The 21114-nt window shown below is 47.3% G+C and overlaps 1 protein-coding gene across 1 annotated transcript in view; it reads right to left on the reverse strand.

Moving 5' to 3' along the window:
* TALDO1 (transaldolase 1) overlaps positions 1–20592 on the reverse strand; it is a 77065-nt gene extending 56473 nt beyond the window's left edge. The window contains exon 1 of the mRNA XM_063944779.1: positions 20463–20592. Coding sequence (XP_063800849.1) covers positions 20463–20565 — 103 coding nt within the window. The 5' untranslated portion in view covers positions 20566–20592. The remainder of the gene's footprint in view (positions 1–20462) is intronic.
* Between the last annotated feature and the right edge of the window lie 522 nt (positions 20593–21114).

Genomic DNA, 21114 nt, shown 5'->3' on the forward strand with positions numbered 1-21114 from the left:
AGCTCAATTCAAGAAAAAAAAAAAAAATCTACACAAATTGATGCAGATAAAATAGGATTCTATATCAAGTTTGCAATATATAGATCTGCTGCGGTAATATTTATAGAGCAAGAAGCAGATACGGATGAGCAACAGCTCCATGTCAGCAGCAGACAATGCATGCAAGAGCCTCTTATAACACTTAAGGCTGGTATACAGTTAGCTGCAGTAATTTACCCTAGCTAACTAATTTGGCCAGAGCCATCCAATTACCCACATTCCCCCATGGCATTACTCGTGATAAGCAGCCATCGCAGCAGTGATAACACTTGGGATCGGGAACTTATCCCAGACACCATATGTATTGTCACTCAATCACAGGTTTCTTGATCAATGAAAATGCCCTATAATTGGAAAGTGCAATTTTTAACCAGCGGTCAAAAATTGCTCTAGGAGGATGTTTTTATTGGCTGAAAAAGGATCACACCTAATTGCATACCCCCCTTTGTATGCATCATGAGCTCACCTAACAGTTCAGCTAACCATATGTATATAGCAGCATTTACACCCAAGGAAATAATGCCAAGCCACACATGTGACGTGGGTGTGTAACACAATGGCCTTGTACATTTACTGTAGCTGCTCTGGTGCCAAACGTCATGACAAAGCATTCAGTAGATTAGCTTTTTCTACCCCCTTAGCCAAGGTCCACAGTGCTGATATTTGCAGTAGCAGTCATACCACAACTATTTCCAAACCGTTACTGCAAGGCATTGCTATGTAACTGGGTGCTGTAAACGTGTGGCAACCTAATATTTCAAACTTCCCATTGAATGGGGAACTTCAGTAATTTTGGGTCTTTTCATCATTTCTTTTCACTATGAAGGCACAAACCATCAGAAAGCTTGACCAGTGCCGGAAATGCTCTACATACAGCTAAACTGTAACCATTCTATTGTTCTGAAACATTAGCATACCAACACAGTACTGGTAAAGGCTGTGACACCAATTCCAGCCCGCTGCAATTAAAAATAAGATTTTACTCACCGGTAAACCTATTTCTCATAGTCTGTAGTGGATGCTGGGTACTCCGTAAGGACCATGGGGAATAGACGGGCTCCGCAGGAGACTGGGCACTTCTTTAAAGAAAAGATTAGGCACTACATCTGGTGTGCACTGGCTCCTCCCTCTATGCCCCTCCTCCAGACCTCAGTTAGGGAAACTGTGCCGCAAGAGCTGACATTACAAGGAAAGGATTTGGAATCCAGGGTAAGACTCATACCAGCCACACCAATCACACCGTACAACTCGTGATAACTATACCCAGTTAACAGTATGAACAACAACTGAGCCTCATTAAACTGATGGCTCAGAACAAAAAACCCTATAGTTAAGCAATAGCTATATACAAGTATTGCAGAATTCCACACTTGGGACGGGCTCCCAGCATCCACTACGGACTACGAGAAAGATTTACCGGTGAGTAAAATCTTATTTTCTCCGACGTCCTAGTGGATGCTGGGTACTCCATAAGGACCATGGGGATTATACCAGAGCTCCCAAACTGGCGGGAGAGTGCGGATGACTCTGCAGCACCGAATGAGCAAACTCAAGGTCCTCCTCAGCCAGGGTATCAAACTTGTAGAATTTTGCAAACGTGTTTGATCCCAACCAGGTAGCAGCTCGGCAAAGTTGTAAAGCAGAGACCCCCTCGGGCAGCCGCCCAAGAAGAGCCCACCTTCCTCGTCGAATGGGCTTTGACTGATTTAGGATGCGGCAGTCCAGCCGCAGAATGTGCAAGCTGAATAGTGCTTCAGATCCAGCGAGCAATAGTCTGCTTAGAAGCAGGAGCACTCAGCTTGTTGGGTGCATGCAGGATAAACAGAGAGTCAGTTTTTCTGACTCTAGCCGTGCTGGAAACAGATTTTCAGGGCCCGGACTACATCCAGCAACTTGGAAGCCTCCAAGTCCCGAGTAGCCGCAGGCACCACAATAGGTTGGTTCAAATGAAACGCTGATACCACCTTAGGGAGAAATTGGGGACGAGTCCTCAATTCTGCCCTGTCCATATGGAAGATCAGATAGGGGCTTTTACAGGACAAAGCCGCCAATTCTGACAAACGCCTAGCATGACCACTTTCCACGTGAGATATTTCAACTCCACAGTCTGAAGTGGCTCAAACCAATGGGATTTTAGGAAATCCAACACAACGTTGAGATCACAAGGTGCCACTGGAGGCACAAAAGGGGGCTGAATATGCAGCACTCCCTTAACAAACATCTGAACTTCAGGCAGTGAAGCCAGTTCTTTTTGAAAGAAAATAGACAGGGCCGAAATCTGGACTTTAATGGATCCCAATTTTAGGCCCATAGTCACTCCTGACTGTAGGAAGTGCAGAAATCGACACAGCTGAAATTCTTCAGTTGGGGCCTTCATAGCCTCACACCAAGCAACATTTTCGCCATATGCGGTGATAATGTTTTGCAGTCACATCCTTCCTAGCTTTTATCAGCGTAGGAATGACTTCAACCGGAATGTCCTTTTCCATCAGGATCCGGCGTTCAACCGCCATGCCGTCAAACGCAGCCGCGGTAAGTCTTGGAACAGACAGGGCCCCTGCTGTAGCAGGTCCTGTCTGAGAGGCAGGGGCCAAGGATCCTCTGAGATCCAAACAAGGAGTCCAATCAAATGTAATTACCAGCAGCAGGTAGGAGTAAAAGCATATAAGATAGGCAAGTCCTCAGAAACTGCAGGAAACCTCACCGCTTCCCCTGGTCCTTCGTGCTGGATCTCCCGGTTCAGTCTCAGATGAGTTTAATCCAACGCGTTTCTACCCATATTCATCGGGTCTTTCTCAAGGCTGTTTGGTGGTATGTCCTCCGTTTTGTCTCGTTTGTCTATTTAAGTACAATGTCCCCCAATCCCCGTGCGGCGGGCGCAGGTGGCTCCTATACAGTTGATTTCCTACAAGTCCCATGAGCACCTGCGCCTCGCCGTCACTTCCGCTTCCGGTCGTCGTGTCTGTAGCCGTGGCAACGTGGCTGAGGCGCGTTGGTCTCCATGGCAACCCGCTCCATTCAACGTAGCGTGTCTCACTCGTGAAAAAAGTTCTCACAATCCATTATGCGGGCGTGTAGTTCATCATCAAGTGTGTTGGGGGAAAGATTTATAAAAAAAGATCAATTAATGTACACAAACTGATTGTTACAGTAACTAATGTGATGATTTAAAAATACAATGTGCCACAGAATTAAGGTGCAAACATTTTGGGTGCAATCAGGCAGAAGGTGATAAAGGATAAAAGGAAATGAAGCTGGGTTAGAGGAACCATTTAATCTCGAAATCGAGATTAAGCCCACCCGGCTGCAGTGTGCCCAGTTCATAAATATTTTTAATTTCTGCTCTCGCTAATTGCGCTGGAAGATCCCTTCGTCTCCAATTGCCTTTTATCCATTGCAAACCTAGAAATCTTCTAATTGCCATGGGATCTTTATTATGTGTAGTGCGGAAATGCTCAGACAGGGCATGTGTTGTCAGACCATTTTTTATATTTCTAAGGTGTTCGCTGATCCGCACCTTTAGGGGTCTTGAAGTTCTGCCAATGTAAAAAAGTCCACATGTACATTCGACAGCATACACCACATTTTTTGTGTTGCATGTGACAAAGGTTTTGATGTTCACCTTCTTCCCATTTATCATAAGTTCACTAGTTTTGCTGTTCCCATCGCCTTTGACTGTACGACACCCAATACACATCCCACATCGAAAGAATCCTTTCGATTTAATCGTGGGAAGTGATTTGGTGGGTGGTAAGGCTCCCCTCACCAATGCATTGCTTAGATTCGGGGCCCTTCTGAAGATGCACTTTGGTTTGTTAGGGAGTTTATTGCCTACTATGGGGTCTCTTTTTAGAATTCCCCAATGTCTTCTGAGAATCCTTTCTAGCTCTTTATGTTGACTGTTGAACGATGAAATAAAGGCCCATTCATACGGTGTGGATTTGTTGTTAGGTGCCTTATCTTTCTTTCGTAGAAGTACTTCCCTAGATAGATTGCCGACTAGCTTACTTTCTCCAGATTATATCCAGATGCATTGGTGAGGGGAGCCTTACCACCCACCTAATCACTTCCCACGATTAAATCGAAAGGATTCTTTCGATGTGGGATGTGTATTGGGTGTCGTACGGTCAAAGGCGATGGGAACAGCAAAACTAGTGAACTTATGATAAATGGGAAGAAGGTGAACATCAAAACCTTTGTCACATGCAACACAAAAAATGTGGTGTATGCTGTCGAATGTACATGTGGACTTTTTTACATTGGCAGAACTTCAAGACCCCTAAAGGTGCGGATCAGCGAACACCTTAGAAATATAAAAAATGGTCTGACAACACATGCCCTGTCTGAGCATTTCCGCACTACACATAATAAAGATCCCATGGCAATTAGAAGATTTCTAGGTTTGCAATGGGTAAAAGGCAATTGGAGACTAAGGGATCTTCCAGCGCAATTAGCGAGAGCAGAAATTAAAAATATTTATGAACTGGGCACACTGCAGCCGGGTGGGCTTAATCTCGATTGAGATTAAATGGTTCCTCTAACCCAGCTTCATTTCCTTTTATCCTTTATCACCTTCTGCCTGATTGCACCCAAAATGTTTGCACCTTAATTCTGTGGCACATTGTATTTTTAAATCACCACATTAGTTACTGTAACAGTTTGTGTACATTAATTGATCTTTTTTATAAATCTTTCCCCCAACACACTTGATAAACTACACGCCCACATAATGGATTGTGAGAACTTTTTTCACGAGTGAGACGCTACGTTGAATGGAGCGGGTTGCCATGGAGACGAACGCGCCTCAGCCGCGTTGCCACGGCTACAGACACGACGACCGGAAGCGACGGCGAGGCGCAGAGGTGCTCATGGGACTTGTAGGAAATCAACTGTATAGGAGCCACCTGCGCCCGCCGCACGGGGATTGGGGGACATTGTACTTAAATAGACAAACGAGACAAAACGGAGGACATACCACCAAACAGCCTTGAGAAAGACCCGATGAATATGGGTAGAAAGTTAGAAACGCGTTGGCTTAAACTCATCTGAGACTGAACCGGGAGATCCAGCACGAAGGACCAGGGGAAGCGGTGAGAGATTTCCTGCAGTTTGAGGACTTACCTATCTTATATGTTTTTACCCCTACCTGCTGCTGGTAATTACATTTGATTGGACTCCTTGTTTGGATACCTCTGGCTACCATTAATGCTGCTATACATGTTTTATGTTTGATGTTTGGATATTAAATTTTGTTTTTATCTGTGCTATATTTCATGCACCTTCATTCATTTTTTAACCAGTACAAACGGTGCTTCACTATATGCACTTTATTTGTTTCCTTCTCTCTGGTTACTATGAGATATTCATTCTGAGACGACAACACATGTGACAGTGGGTCCAGAAAAAGCTATCCCTACCTTGACGCGCATGGTTGTATGTATTAACACCAACTTTTTTTCTGCAATTGTCCAACCCTCTGGGTGGAGGTATTTGTGAGAGTTACCTCTGGGTGTTTTTACTCAATCAAGCTGCTCCTACTGCGCACCGCTTACAGGACCTATATCTTTAACGTCTTCTGAGATCATTTCTTGTAGTTCCAGGTACCAAGTCCTTCTTGGCCAATCCGGAACAATGAGTATAGTTCTTACTCCTCTCTATTATCCTCAGTACCTTTGGTATGAGAGGAAGAGGAGGGAACACAAACCGACTGGTATACCCACGGTGTCACTAGAGCGTCCACAGCTATCGCCTGAGGGTCCCTTGACCTGGCGCAATATCTTTTTAGCTTTTTGTTGAGGCGGGACGCCATCATGTCCACCTGTGGCCTTTCCCAACGATTTACAATCAGCTGGAAGACTTCTGGATGAAGTCCCCACTCTCCCGGGTGGAGGTCGTGCCTGCTGAGGAAGTCTGCTTCCCAGTTGTCCACTCCCGGAATGAACACTGCTGACAGTGCTATCACGTGATTATCCGCCCATCGGAGAATCCTTGTGGCTTCTGCCATCGCCATCCTGCTTCTTGTGCCGCCCTGTCGGTTTACATGGGCGACCGCCGTGATGTTGTTTGACTGAATCAGCACCGGCTGGTTTTGAAGCAGGGGTTTTGCCTGACTTAGGGCATTGTAAATGGCCCTTAGTTCCAGAATATCTATGTGTAGGGAAGCCTCCTGACTCAACCATTGTCCTTGGAAGTTTCTTCCCTGAGTGACTGCCCCCCAACCTCGGAGGCTTGCATCCGTGGTCACCAGGACCCAGTCCTGTATGCCGAATCTGCGGCCCTCGAGAAGATGAGCACTCTGCAGCCACCACAGAAGAGACACCCTGGCCCTCGGGGACAGGGTGATCAGCCGATGCATCTGAAGATGCGATCCGGACCACTTGTCTAACAGATCCCACTGAAAGATCCTTGCATGGAACCTGCCGAATGGAATTGCCTCGTAAAAAGCTACCATCTTTCCCAGGACTCGCGTGCAGTGATGCACCGACACCTGTTTTGGTTTCAGGAGGTCTCTGACCAGAGATGACAACTCCTTGGCCTTCTCCTCCGGGAGAAAAACCTTCTTCTGTTCTGTGTCCAGAATCATACCCAGGAACAGCAGACGCGTCGTAGGAACCAGCTGCGACTTTGGGATATTCAGAATCCAGCCGTGCTGTTGTAGCACTTACTGAGATAGTGCTACTCCGACCAACAACTGCTCGCTGGACCTCGCCTTTATAAGGAGATCGTCCAAGTACGGGATAATTATAACTCCCTTCTTTCGAAGGAGTATCATTTCAGCCATTACTTTGGTAAATACCCTCGGTGCCGTGGACAGATCAAACAGCAACATCTGGAATTGGTAATGGCAGTCCTGTACCACAAAACAGAGGTACACCTGGTGAGGTGGGTAAATGGGGACATGTATGTAAGCATCCTTGATGTCCAGTGATACCATGTAATCCCCCTCTTCCTGGCTTGCAATAACCGCCCTGAGCGATTCCATTTTGAACTTGAACTTCCTTATACAAGTGTTCAAGGATTTCAAATTTAGAATGGGTCTCACCGAACAGTCTGGTTTCGGTACCACAAACATTGTGGAATAGTAACCCCGTCCCTGTTGAAGGAGGGGAACTTGGATTATCACCTGCTGGAGGTACAGCTTGTGAAATGCCGCCAATATTACCTCCCTGTCCTGGGGAGTAGCTGGCAAGGCTGATTTGAGGTAACGGCGAGGGGGAGACGTCTCGAACTCCAGCTTGTATCCCTGAGATACCACTTGTAGAACCCAGAGATCCACCTGTGAGCAAACCCACTGGTCGCTGAAGTTCCGGAGACGGGCCCCCACCGCACCTGGCTCCACATGTGGAGCCCCAGTGTCATGCGGTGGACTTAGTGGAAGCAGGGGAGGATTTTTGTTCTTGGGAACTGGCTGTATGGTGCAGCTTTTTCCCTCTACCCCTGCCTCTGGGCAGAAAGGACGCGCCTCTAACCAGCTTGCCTTTCTGAGGCCGAAAGGACTGTACTTGATAATACGGTGCTTTCTTAGGCTGTGAGGGAACCTGAGGTAAAAAAGTCGACTTCCCAGCTGTTTCTGTGGATACGAGGTCCGAAAGACCATCCCCAAACAATTCCTCACCCTTATAAGGCAAAATTTCCATGTGCCTTTTAGAGTCAGCTTCACCTGTCCACTGCCGAGTCCATAATACTCTCCGGGCAGAAATGGACATTGCATTAATTCTAGATGCCAGCCGGTAAATGTCCCTCTGTGCATCTCTCATATATAAGACTACGTCTTTAATATGCTCTATGGGAAGCAATATAGTGTCCCTGTCCACGGAATCAATGTTATCAGACAGGGATCAGACCACGCTGCTGCAGCACTACACATCCATGCTGAAGCAATAGCAGGTCTCAGTATAGTACCCGAGTGTGTATACACAGACTTCAGGATAGCCTCCTGCTTTCTATCTGCAGTCTCCTTTAAGGCGGCCGTATCCTGAGAAGGCAGTGCCACCTTTTTTGATAAGCGTGTCAGCGCCTTGTCCACCCTTAGGGGATGTCTCCCAGCGTAACCTATCCGTTGGCGGGAAAGGGTACGCCATTAGTAACCGCTTAGAAATCACTAATTTCTTATCTGGGGAACCCCACGCTTCTTCACACAATTCATTTAACTCATCAGATGGGGGAAAAGTCACTGGCTGCTTTTTCTCCCCAAACATAATACCCTTTTTTGTGGTAACCGGGTTAATGTCAGAAATGTGCAACACATTTTTCATTGCCGTAATCATGCATCGGATGGCCCTTGTGGATTGTACATTTGTCTCATCCTCGTCGACACTGGAGTCAGACTCCGTGTCGACATCCGTGTCTGCCATCTGAGGTAGCGGGCGCTTTTGAGCCCCTGATGGCCTCTGAGACACTTGGGCAGGTGCGGGCTGAGATGCCGGCTGTCCCAAAGCCGTTACGTCATCAAACCTTTTATGCAAGGAGTTGACACTGTCGGTTAATACCTTCCACATATCCATCCACTTTGGTGTCGGCCCCGCAGGGGGCGACATCACACTTATCGGCTCCTGTTCCGCCTCCACGTAAGCGTCACCAAACATGTCGACACAGCCGTACCGACACCGCACACAGGGAATGCTCTGACTGAGGACAGGACCCCACAAAGTCCTTGGAGGAGGAGGGAGAGAGGGAGAGCCAGCACACACCACAGCGCTATATAACCTGGGATTTACACTAAAGTGAGTGATTTTTCCCTATAGCAGCTTATTATACACAGTTTGCGCCTAAATTTAGTGCCCCCCCTCTCTTTTTTACCCTTGAAGCCTGGAAACTGCAGGGGAGAGCCTGGGGAGCTGCCTTCCAGCGGAGCTGTGAAGAGAACATGGCGCCCGTGTGCTGAGGAAGATAGCCCCGCCCCTTTCTCGGCGGACTTCTCCCGCTTTTTTATATGCTTTATGGCGGGGGATTATGCACATATACAGTTTATTAGCTGTATTATGTGCTATTTAGCCATGGAAGGTACTCTAATTGCTGCCCAGTGCGCCCCTTCCCAGCGCCCTGCACCCATCAGTGACCGGAGTGTGTGGTGTGCAGAGGGAGCAATGGCGCATAGCTGCAGTGCGCTACCTTAATGAAGACCGGAGTCTTCAACCGCCGATTTTCAACTTCTCTTCGTTCTTCTGGCTCTGCAAGGGGGACGGCGGCGCGGCTGCGGGACCGGACGACAGAGGACTGGGCCTGTGTTCGATCCCTCTGGAGCTAATGGTGTCCAGTAGCCTAAGAAGCCCAAGCTAGCTGCAAGCAGGTAGGTTCGCTTCTCTCCCCTCAGTCCCACGTAGCAGTGAGTCTGTTGCCAGCAGATCTCACTGAAAATAAAAAAACCTAACAAATACTTTTCTTTATAGTGAACTCAGGAGAGCCCACTAAGTGCATCCAGCTCAGGCCAGGCACAGATTCTAACTGAGGTCTGGAGGAGGGGCATAGAGGGAGGAGCCAGTGCACACCAGATGTAGTACCTAATCTTTTCTTAGAAGTGCCCAGTCTCCTGCGGAGCCGTCTATTCCCCATGGTCCTTACGGAGTACCCAGCATCCACTAGGACGTCAGAAATTTGCAATATGAAATGAACAGCTCCTTTGGATTTCTGCAATGGTGAAGATTTTGCAGCCGATTATACAGTGGGCAAACCCAAGTGACAGCAATGACCAGTGACACTTGTGCACATTATGGGTGAGATTCAAATGATATACCACACTCAATTTCCTTTCTAAAATGATCTCCGTTATTGCGCATATTGCACCCATAGTAATCAGGTTTAGCTGTGTAAAGGGTTGGGTGCCTCACTACTCCGGCCGTAGCAAGCTGAAATAATGATACAACGTCCCTAAGGGCAGAAATAGAACGGGTGTGTAAAGGGGTGAAAAGAAATGAATCCCACCCTATGTCGCAGATATCAGAGGAACCAAGCCTTTAACATTTTACATTTACAGCACTTTATGGGATCCCATACCAGATTATTATAATATCTTATTGCCACTATGCAAGGCAATAAGCTAAAATTTGAAGGGATGTATTAATACAAATGCAAGACAGGGGCTCTGAAAAAAGGAACCCCTACCAGACAAGTGATTGTATTTGGTCCTTTATCAGGACTCTACAGTGCTGCAATGCATGCATGTCTGCTGACTGCACATGTGCAGTGACTAACCCTCTTTTCTGCAGCATTCCAAAGCTTAGTACATTTGACAGCCTAACATCCCTTCTAGAAACCAATAGGGGCTGCTTCTGCTGCCAGATATTGGAGATGTCTGCTGTGGGGGATCAGTATGAAATACCTACAATGAAAATCCAGACAATTGACAGATTGTCAAGATACTGACAAGGTAAAAATAAATATTTAAAATGTTGACAGGTCAAAAGTCAACAAGTTTTTTATATATATTTTTTTTTTGGGGGGGGGGGGGGGGGGGGGGGTGTTGACATGGACACCGTATAAGTGTACCGCTGCGCATGCTTCAGGCACTGTGCCTCGCTGCGCTCACAGTTATATTCCCCCTCCAGGTCCATCAGGATAGTAAAAGTTTCAATGAATAACTCATGTCGACTTTTTACCCCGGCAACATTTTAAATGTCAGTATTTTGATCGGTCAATGGTTGTCAGTATTTTGAGAGTCTGGATTTTGATTGTAGGTAAATTGACTGCATTCCTGCTGTGGTAGCTCCTAACATCCTTTGGATCCTAATATATAGAAACACCCTAAAAATGGGTGTTTTAAGAGGGATATCGCCTCATTAATAAGCTTCTATGCCCAGCTACCTCAGCTCTCTCTATCAAGTGTATTTTACAATGACCAGTCTTTAATCAGGTTATTTAAAAAAAATAAAAAATAAAAAACATACATGCAATTTTAAACCTACCGGTAAATCTTTCTCCTAGTCCGCAGAGGATGCTGGGGACTCCGTAAGGACCATGGGGTATAGATGGGCTCAGCAGGAGACATGGGCACTATAAAGAACTTTTAGTAAGGGTGTGTACTGGCTCCTCCCTCTATGCCCCTCCTCCAGACCTCAGTTAGAAAACTGTGCCCAGAGGAGATGGACAATACGAGGAAAGGATTTTACAAATCTAAGGGCAAGATTCATACCAGCCCACACCAATCATACCATATAACCTGGAATATATGTAACCAGTCAACAGTATGAACAAAACAGAGCATCAGTCAAAGACCGATTCCAACTAATTACCCTTATGCAAGCAACAACTATATACAAGTCTTGCAGAGTAAGTCCGCACTGGGACAGGCGCCCAGCATCCTCTACGGACTAGGAGAAAGATTTACCGGTAGGTTTAAAATCTTATTTTCTATTACGTCCTAGAGGATGCTGGGGACTCCGTAAGGACCATGGGGTTTATACCAAAGCTCCAAACCGGGCGGGAGAGTGCGGATGACTCTGCAGCACCGATTGAGCAAACGCGAGGTCCTCATCAGCCAGGGTATCAAACTTGTAGAATTTGGCAAAAAAGTGTTTGAACCCGACCAAGTAGTTGCTCGGCACAACTGTAAAGCCGAGACGCCTCGGGCAGCCACCAAAGAAGAGCCCACCTTCCTAGTGGAATGGGCCTTTACCGAATTTGGTAACGGCAATCCAGCCGTAGAATGAGCGTGCTGAATCGTGCTACAGATCCAGCGAGCAATAGTCTGCTTTGAAGCAGGCGCGCCAACTTTGTTGGCTGCATACAGGACAACCCAACTCTAGCCGTCCTGGCTACATAAATCTTTAAGGCCCTGACTACATCCAGGGACTTGGAGTCCTCCAAGTCACTCGCAGCCACAGGTACCACAATGGGTTGGTTCATATGAAATGAAGATACCACCTTAGGCAAAAATTGTGGACGAGTCCTCAACTCTGCTCTATCCACATGAAAAATAAAGTAGGGGCTCTTGTAAGACAAGGCCGCCAATTCAGACACCCGCCTTGTGGAAGCCAAGGTTAACAACATGACCACCTTCCAGGTGAGATTTTAATTCAACCGTTTGAAGGGGTTCAAACCAGTGTGATTTAAGGAACTGTAACACCACATTAAGGTCCCATGGTGCCACTGGGGCACAAAAGGAGGCTGGATGTGCAGTACTCCCTTTACAAAAGTCTGGACTTCTGGGAGAGAGGCCAATTCCTTCTGAAAGAATATAGATAGGGCTGAAATCTGTACTTTAATGGAGCCTAGCTTCAGGCCCTTATCCACTCCAGTCTGTAGGAAGTGGAGAGAACGGCCCAGATGGAAATCTTCCGTAGAGGCTTTCCTGGTTTCACACCAAGAAACATACTTCCTCCAAATACGGTGATAATGTTTCACAGTCACCTCCTTCCTAGCCTTTATCAGAGTAGGTATGACTTCCTCCGGAATACCTTTCCCAGCTAGGATTCGGCGTTCAACTGCCATGCCGTAACCGCAGTAAGTCTTAGAACACACAGGGCCCCTGCTGCAACAGGTCCTCCCTGAGAGGAAGAGACCAAGGATCTTATGTGAGCATTTCCTGAAGATCTGAGTACCAGGCCCTTCGAGGCCAGTCTGGAACAATTATTATTGTCTGTACTCTTGTGTCTTATGATCCTAAATATTTTTGAGATGAGGAAGAGGAGGAAACCCCTAGACCGACTGAAATACCCATGGTGTCACCAGGGCGTCTACTGCTACTGCCTGGGGGACCCTTGACCTGGCACAATACCTCCGAAGCTTCTTGTTGAGGCGTGACGCCATCATGTCTATTTGAGGAATTCCCCAGAGACCCGTTATCTCTGCAAAGACTTCTTAATGAAGTCCCCACTCTCCTGGATGGAGATCGTGTCTGCTGAGGAAGTCTGCTTCCCAGTTGTCCACTCCCAGAATAAAGACTGCTGACAGAGCACTTACGTGATTTTCCGCCCATCGAAGAATCCTGGTGGCTTCTGCCATCACGACTCTGCAAACCCTACTCCAATGGCAGGTGAATTGCTCATGTACAGAACTGGTCTCACATTTTCACTGTGTCCCTAAGCCGCAGCATAATATTTGGGGGGTGCAATGGAGACATTTCTACAGAAGAGGGGTGAATTATCCCCATGTGTAGGTCTGCGTCTTCTGACAGACTTCTCGGCCCTGGTAGAGTGAAGACAGCGGTTACCTGCTATCTAACCTGAGTGTTACTCAGACTACCAGTGATTTCAGAGTGATTTGATGCAGCATCCTTAGACACAGCAGCAGATCACAAAAGCTCGTAGGTGGTGTCTAGCAACACAAGACGCCTCAGCAGCATTCACATACAGTGCTACTGTGCACTGCATCCATCACTGGCCCATTGTCACATACAGCAAAGTATTAGTTTGGCTGTGGGTGCCCTTCAGGTGGCTTCAGAATGATGGCATCCCGACTGCCAGGATGACAATCACATGAACAGCAGAATCCAGACATTGGAGGGGATAAGTAATTTTACACCTCCCCTGGTCACCTACCCTAACCCTTAGAGGGTGGCAGCTAAAGCTAATCCTCCACAATGCCTAACACCCCTGCATTCTAACACTAAGGCAAACCCCAATACTTACCTTTGGGATGTCAGATGTACGTGTTCAAGCGCCGTCTCCTCAGTGATGGATTTCGGACTCAGTCACATAATTGTAGTCATCCCGATCGTCCGGATGCTGAATGCCTCCCTTTCAGGTGTACACTTGGATTTTCTGCACTTACCAAATATAGCCTGGTATATGAGTCTTCCCCAGATATGTCTGGGTGCCATATTTTAACAGGGCTGAAAAGATAGGGTGAACCTGGGTGGCTGCCTAAAATATTAAGGAACCTATATAACATTCTACTCTGGCAGCAGCCGCAGGCCCCATAGTTTTCTGTGGGGGCTGTAAAGTGGTCAGATTTGCCAAGCTCTGGAATGTTACACATTACAGAGTAGGATAATAGGATTTTAATACCTACCAGTAAATACTTTTCTCTTAGTCCGTAGAGGATGCTGGGGACTCTAATGACCATGGGGTATAGACGGGATCCGCAGGAGACATGGGCACACTATAAGACTTTGAATGGGTGTGAACTAGCTCCTCCCTCTATGCCCCTCCTCCAGACCTCAGTTAGAAAAACTGTGCCCAGGGAGACGGACATGTCGAGGAAAGAATTTATTGTTTAAACACGGCGAGTGTCATACCAGCTCACACCTCGAACATCCCGCAGAACGTGGCATTTAATAGAACACCAGCCAACGGCATGAAAAATACACAGCCACATATGCTGAGAGAATATGTAACACAACCTGTGTCAACCCAACCAATTATAAGATACCGCATGCCATGGCATGAACAACGTCAGCAACAGCCTGACAGAAAAGAACCACCACAAGAGTGTAACCATGACCAATAACTGCAGACAGTACGCACTGGGACAGGCGCCCAGCATCCTCTACGGACTAAGAAGAGGATTTACTGGTAGGTATTAAAATCCTGTTCTCATACGTCCTAGAGGATGCAGGGGACTCCGTAAGGACCATGGGGTTTATGCCAAAGCTCCAGACCGGGCGGGAGAGTGCGTACAACTCCGCAGCACCGATTGAGCAAACATGAGGACCCCATCAGCCAGTGTATCAAACTTGTAGAGCTTAGCAAAAGTGTTTGAACCCAACCAAGTAGGCGCTCGGCAAAGTTGAACCGCCGAGACTCCTCGGGCATCCGCCCAAGAAGAGCCCACCTTCCTAATAGAATGAGTCTCCACCAACTTCGGTAACTGCAATCCAGGCGTAGAAACGAGCACGCCGAATCGTATCACAAATCCAGCGTGTAACAGACTGCATGGCAGTCATGACTGCAGGCGCCCCAAACATGCTGGGAGCATACTGGACAAACAGAGCCTCTGTTTCCCCAATCTGGGCCAAATTGGCGACAAATATTCAAAGCCCTGATTACATCGAGAGACTTTGAATCAGCCAATGCTTAAGTAACCACAGGCATCAAAATAGACTGGTTTCTGCGAACACAGAAACCACTTTTTGTCAGAACTAATATCCGCGTTTTCAATTCCACTCTATCCACACTGAAGATCAAACAGGGGCTCTTGGGAGACAAAGCCGCCACTTCCGACACCCGCCTTGCAGACGCAAAGGCCAATAGCATGACCACTTTCCAAGAGATTTTAACACAACCTTTCATAAAGGTTTCAATCAGTGTGACACAAGAAACCGCAACACCACGTCAAGGTCCCACGGTGCCAATGGGCACAAATGGAGGTTGGATGTGCAGTACTCCTTTCACGAAAGTCTGAACTTCTGGAAAGGTGGCCAATTCTTTTTTCTTTAAAGAAAATTTATAAGGCCAAAACTGCACTGAAATGGAGCCTAACTTTAGGCCTGCATACACACCTGCTTGCCAAGAATGGAGAAGAACGACCCAGCTGAAAGACTTCCGTAGGAGCCTTCTTGGATTCACACCAAGACACATTTTCGCCAAATACGGTGGTAAGGCTTTGCAGTTACTTCTTTTCTAGCATGAAGTAGTGTGGAAACTACTTCACTGGGAATACCCTTTCGGGCTAGGATATGGCGTTCAACCGCCACAGTCACACAGCCGCGGTAAGTCTTGATACACGCCCGGATCTTGCTGTAACAGTTCCTCACGTAGAGGAAGAAGCCAGGGATCTTCTATGAGTAAATCTTGAACTGGATACCAAGCCCTCCTTGGCTAGACTGGAACAATGAGGATCGCCTGAACCTTTGTTCTTACGTTTATCACCTTCAGAAAGAGTGAAAGCGGAGGGGACACAGACCGACTGAAACCACCCAAGGTGTCACGAGGGCGTCCACTGCTATAGCTCGAGTGTCCCTTGACCTGAAACAATATCCCTGAGGTCTCTCGTTGAGGCGAGACGCCAGCATGTCCAATGGAGGCACTCCTCAAAGACTTGTCACTTCTGTGAAAACTTCGATGACCACTATTTCTCCCAGATGGAGATCGCGTCTGCAGAAGACTGCTAATATAGCGTTTACCCGTCTTTCTGCCCAGCGGAAAACTTTTGCTGCTACTGCCATTGCCACTTTGCTCCTTGTTCGGCCTTAGCGGCTTACTTATGCCACTGCTGTCAAGCCGTCTGACAGAATTAACACAGGCAGATCACGAAGAATATGTTCGCTGAAAATAGCTCTTAATTCAAGAAAGCTTATTGCAGACAAGCTCCCCAGCTTGACCTTTTCCTCTGGAAATACTTCCCTTGGAAAGACTGCTCCCCAGTCTCTGAGATCTGCATGCATGGACACCAGGATCTAATCCTGGATCCCGAACCTTTGTCCCTCTAGGAGGTGAGACTGTGCAGACACCACAGGAGCGATATCCTGGCCATTAGGATTATATTCTGGTGCATGTGCAGGTGAGACCCGGACCACATTTCCAACTGGTCCCATGAAAACAACTTTGGCGTTTGACCTGCTCACCGAAAAGGCCTCTTAGGCCACACCCATCTTCATCAACGGAAACATATTGATGGATTGTCACTGCAAATCTGATCCGACTCAGGATCCTCAGACCTCTTCCCACAGGAAAACAGAACCTCAACCGTTCAGTATCTACTCTGATACCTACTCAGACATCTGCGTCGTTGGGAACAACAGCCATTCCCTGTGTTGAAGAACAGTCAGAGAGAAACAATGATTTGGACCACTTGTTTCTTGACCTCGCTGTAATCAGGAGAGCATCCCAGTACAGAACAGTGGCTCTTACTTATTGAAAGAAAACCATCATACTACCAACACTTCGGTGAAATGGCAAAGACAATCCTGGATACCAACCCAGGTAGGCTGAATGCTGAGAAAAAAAAAAAAAAACTCATATAAACCCTTTTTCTACTCTTACGTGCTGGAGCTCCCTGGCCTGAGAGATTCCAACCTGTAGTTCAACTTCGTAGGTAGAAATCTTTGGGGTTTTTTTTTTGTTTTGTTTTTTAACAGGGACAGCAGGACAAGGTCCTGAACCTGACGCAACTCTGGTATGGCGTCGCGTACTACCTCCCATTCCAGAGGGGAATCTGTAAGATCTATTTGAAAAATCAGTGAGGGGAATCTAAACTCCAGTATGTCCCCCTTTGGATTCTATTATTAACTCCTAGGTCCAAGTCCATTCCCGGACTGACGGAAGAGTATTAGACTAGTTCCCACCAGTGTGGGCGCCAGATAGACCCAGCGACATGCGGTGGATGTGGTAGAAACAAAAGACAATATCCACTTCTGCAAACCTAACAAGGCTGCAGAGCTCTTACCTTTTCACCTTCCACTATCTGCACAAAGGGAAAGAAAGAACGGTATCGAACCGGTTAAAATGACTGCATCCCACAAAAGAATGCGTCACCAACCGTTGTGAGGGAATCTAACTCACGAAGGTAGACTTACCAGTGGTATTCGCCGAGAATGACTTAACTAAGGCATCCCCAAACAGCTGTACACAGTCACAGGGAAAAAGTCCAGTATCTCTCGGAGTCAGCCTCTGCATTCCCCCGGCCACACCTACTGCATACGCACGGCAGCCTGCCTCAATGTTATAGAGAAGAACCAACATAAGACATACCCTCTCTTTAGGGTAAAACGATCGGATGCCTTTCCGAATACAAACACTCCCCCATGCGCATGTAATGCAAATAACTTCAAAGCATAGAAATAAAATATCACTTAGCTTCCTGTATACGATCCTTTGTGACAGGGCCCCGTGCCGACCAGGAGTCGACTTTCACAGTATTCTATCCGCGGCGGGAAAAGAATAAACACTTGGACTCCTTGTGAGGATCTGAGACTAACTCATCATGACCGACCTAGAGCTTTATCAACAGAGCAACCAGCACATGAAAAGGAATATTTTTACTTCAGCATTCATTAGAAACCGTAATATGAACATACATACAGTCCGGAACCGCCGGGTCCCTAGTGACATTGTGTTCTGAATGTGTATGATCATGTACTGAATGCCCCAGTTGTGGATCTAATCAGGAAACCTTATGGTCGACAGAAAACCAGTATTAGTCGACAGCAGGGAGTAGTAACCAGGCAAAAAAACATTCTTGCGACCCCGAGGGAAGTATACATATATAATTTTGAATATCGCTTCCACACAAATACCACCATGTCTGTGCTCGAGCTACAGGTCCATGGAACCGTACCAAATAAATAAATATACACACACAGGTATAAGTTAGTTACAGCATGTTTATTTACATCCAGTAATAGTTGGTGCCGACAGGATCACCCACATACTACGGTGTCTCCTATACAGTGTACTTTTGAAAAGCATACAGCTACCGACCTGCGGACACTGCATCTACTGAATCAAGTATCAACAGGCGTCGGCGATGCCGACAGATTCCCATAGCTGTTTGCAACAGAGCCCTCACGCATGTCGACACATGGGGACTAAAAAGCTATAGTGGGTATATCTGAAAGGGAACACAGACATATATGCACAACTCAATGATTACATGCCCATTATCTAAAATAGTGCTATATTTCCTTCTATATTGCACTAAGACACTGTGCCCCCCTTCGTTTGCACTGTACACATTGCCTTGGCAGGGACCATGGAGAAAATAGCGCCGAATCATGTTGCAAGGGCTAAGCCCCGCCCCTTCTTGGCACGCTTCAGCTGCCATATTAATTTAGCGTTTTTATGCTGGCAGGGGTCCGTATACAGTGCCTATGCACTGTATACGCATTTAGCCAGGCTCAATGGAGGTATATATTGCTGCCCAGGGAGACCCCCTGCGCCCTTGTAGAGCCATTGGTGTGTGGGAGCAATGGCGCACTGCGCGGTACCTCTGAGACTCAAAAGTCTTCTGCCGTCACTTAAGTCTTCTGTTCTTCTAATACTCACCCGGCTTCTCTCTTCTGGCTTCTGTGAGGGGGGTGACGGCACAGCTCCGGGAACAAGCAGCTAGGTGCACCAAGTGATTGAACCCTCTGGAGCTAATGGTGTCCAGTAGCCTAAGAAGCAGAGCCCTTAACTCAGAAGTAGGTCTGACCCCTCTCCCCTCAGTCCCACGAAGCAGAGAGCCTGTAGCCAACAGGACTCTCTGAAAATAAAAAACCTAACAAAGTCTTAGAGAAACTCAGTAGAGCTCCCCTAGTGCGTGTCCAGTCTCTCCTGGGCACATAATCTAACAGGTCTGGAGGAGGGGCATAGAGGGAGGAGCCAGTTCACACCCATTTAAAGTCTTAATGTGCCCATGTCTCCTGCGTATCCAGTCTATACCCCATGGTCCTTACGGAGTCCCCAGCATCCTCTAGGACGTATGAGAAAACGCCATCTCCAGGATGAGTCACCCTTTAGTAGCCTAGGGGATACTATATTGCAGATTCCTCTCCATCACCCCCCACCTTACTGTTAGATGGTAATGCACCTGCAGCATGGAATGCCAGCTACAGACAAAGACCAAGCAGTTAGCAGCTCCTTAGACGCAAATAGGACTATGTCCCGATTGAAGTGTGGTGCACGGGTATGATGCCAGCCAAGTACCAGTCAGAGGCAAGACACAGCACCACTTGCCAGATAAAAAGCAGAAGAGGGGGTGAAGCCTTACCATTGTGGTAGAGATGCGCTTAAGAAACCACCTTAAAATTCAACATGCAACACTATTAAATTACTTTTGCCACTGTAAAGGGGAACTCCATCCAGTATGATAGACACAATGTGCCATAGAAGAAGTTTGCAGCACACCACATCACAAGGAAGCATACTTGAAATGCTGACAGCACTTCAGTACCGATTAGCATTTTTACTTCTGCCGACACCAGACATTAAGATCATTCACGATCCAGATGCCCAGCTGTTAGCCATACTTGTAATTCTGATACACATTAAAAAGGTGCATAGTAGTAAAGACAAGATACATAGTAGCAGAGAAACCGATGTGATGTAAGCATGCAGAAAGAAGTGAGCAGCCAGGTGAATAGTGACACAGATGTTAGCTATAGAACAGAGTGTAAGCTGGCTAGAGGAACAGGTTATTGCACAGTCAGCACGTGTAGGGGGTGACCCAGCACTTCACCACCTTACTGCTGGTGCACTGGGCAGAAGCACAGTAATATATTATATTATACACAGAATATTTATATGGTCCTGAGGAACATGGAATGCCACAATAAGCTGTAACTGGAGAAAGCACATGTGCCCGAGTCAAGATCACCCAGCCAGGGACGCTGTAGCTCAGCCAAATGCTGGGTGCACGCCCCGTCACACACCATGCTGCGAGCTACAGGCATGCAGGGCAATTTGGGAGCACAGCTCAGACAGCCTGCAAAGCTCAAGTAGCTGTGGAACTACTGGTTTCAGAATGCTCTGGCCAGCTTATAGGTGGGACTTGCAGAAGGTACTGCATGCTATAACACGGGGCCCGAATTGCAGGACGGTGGGAGCTGCAGAAGTAGGCGGTCTCACCATTGAAGTCTCCGGTGTCGGCCACCACCACGGTATGCTCCTTCAGCTGCTCCAGCGCGGACTCCTCCATCTTCTGCTTCTTTACTGCAACAGAGTTAGACATCGTTTGAGGGGTCTCGGTGGGTCGTATAAATACCTGCGGCCGGCGGAGGGGCGCGTCGCGTTTTACTCAGCCAATGGGAGAGGAGGGCCTGGAAAAGGGAGAGCGCGCGACCCACCACGAGAGGATGGGAGCACAGGAGCACGAGCGAGCCCCGAGGCGTCCACCGGCCAATCAGAGAACGCAGCAGAGGGGCACACGCTCCAACCCCGCCTACTCGCCTGCCGAGGCTGGGCAAGGGTTGGTTATGTGCAGGCGGGAGAGTGACAGACTTACCGACCAATCACACGGAATCCCAGAGACTGTGTATTAAATCTGGTGACGTCACTGGGGAATTGGATTATTTCCTGGCTGCCCTGCCTTTTATTCAGTAACTTCACATTCATTCACTTCCTATTCATATATTATAATTATTATCTGTATATGCATTTATTATTAATGTATTATTCTCACTTTATATACGCCAATGGGCGATTCAATGCCGTCAGATTTACTAAGTTTGGTCCTCGCAGCTAATGCCATCTGAAGGGGTGGTAATTATGTGATCGGCAG

The sequence above is a fragment of the Pseudophryne corroboree genome, chromosome 11 (assembly GCF_028390025.1).
Source record: "Pseudophryne corroboree isolate aPseCor3 chromosome 11, aPseCor3.hap2, whole genome shotgun sequence".
NCBI lineage: Eukaryota > Metazoa > Chordata > Amphibia > Anura > Myobatrachidae > Pseudophryne > Pseudophryne corroboree.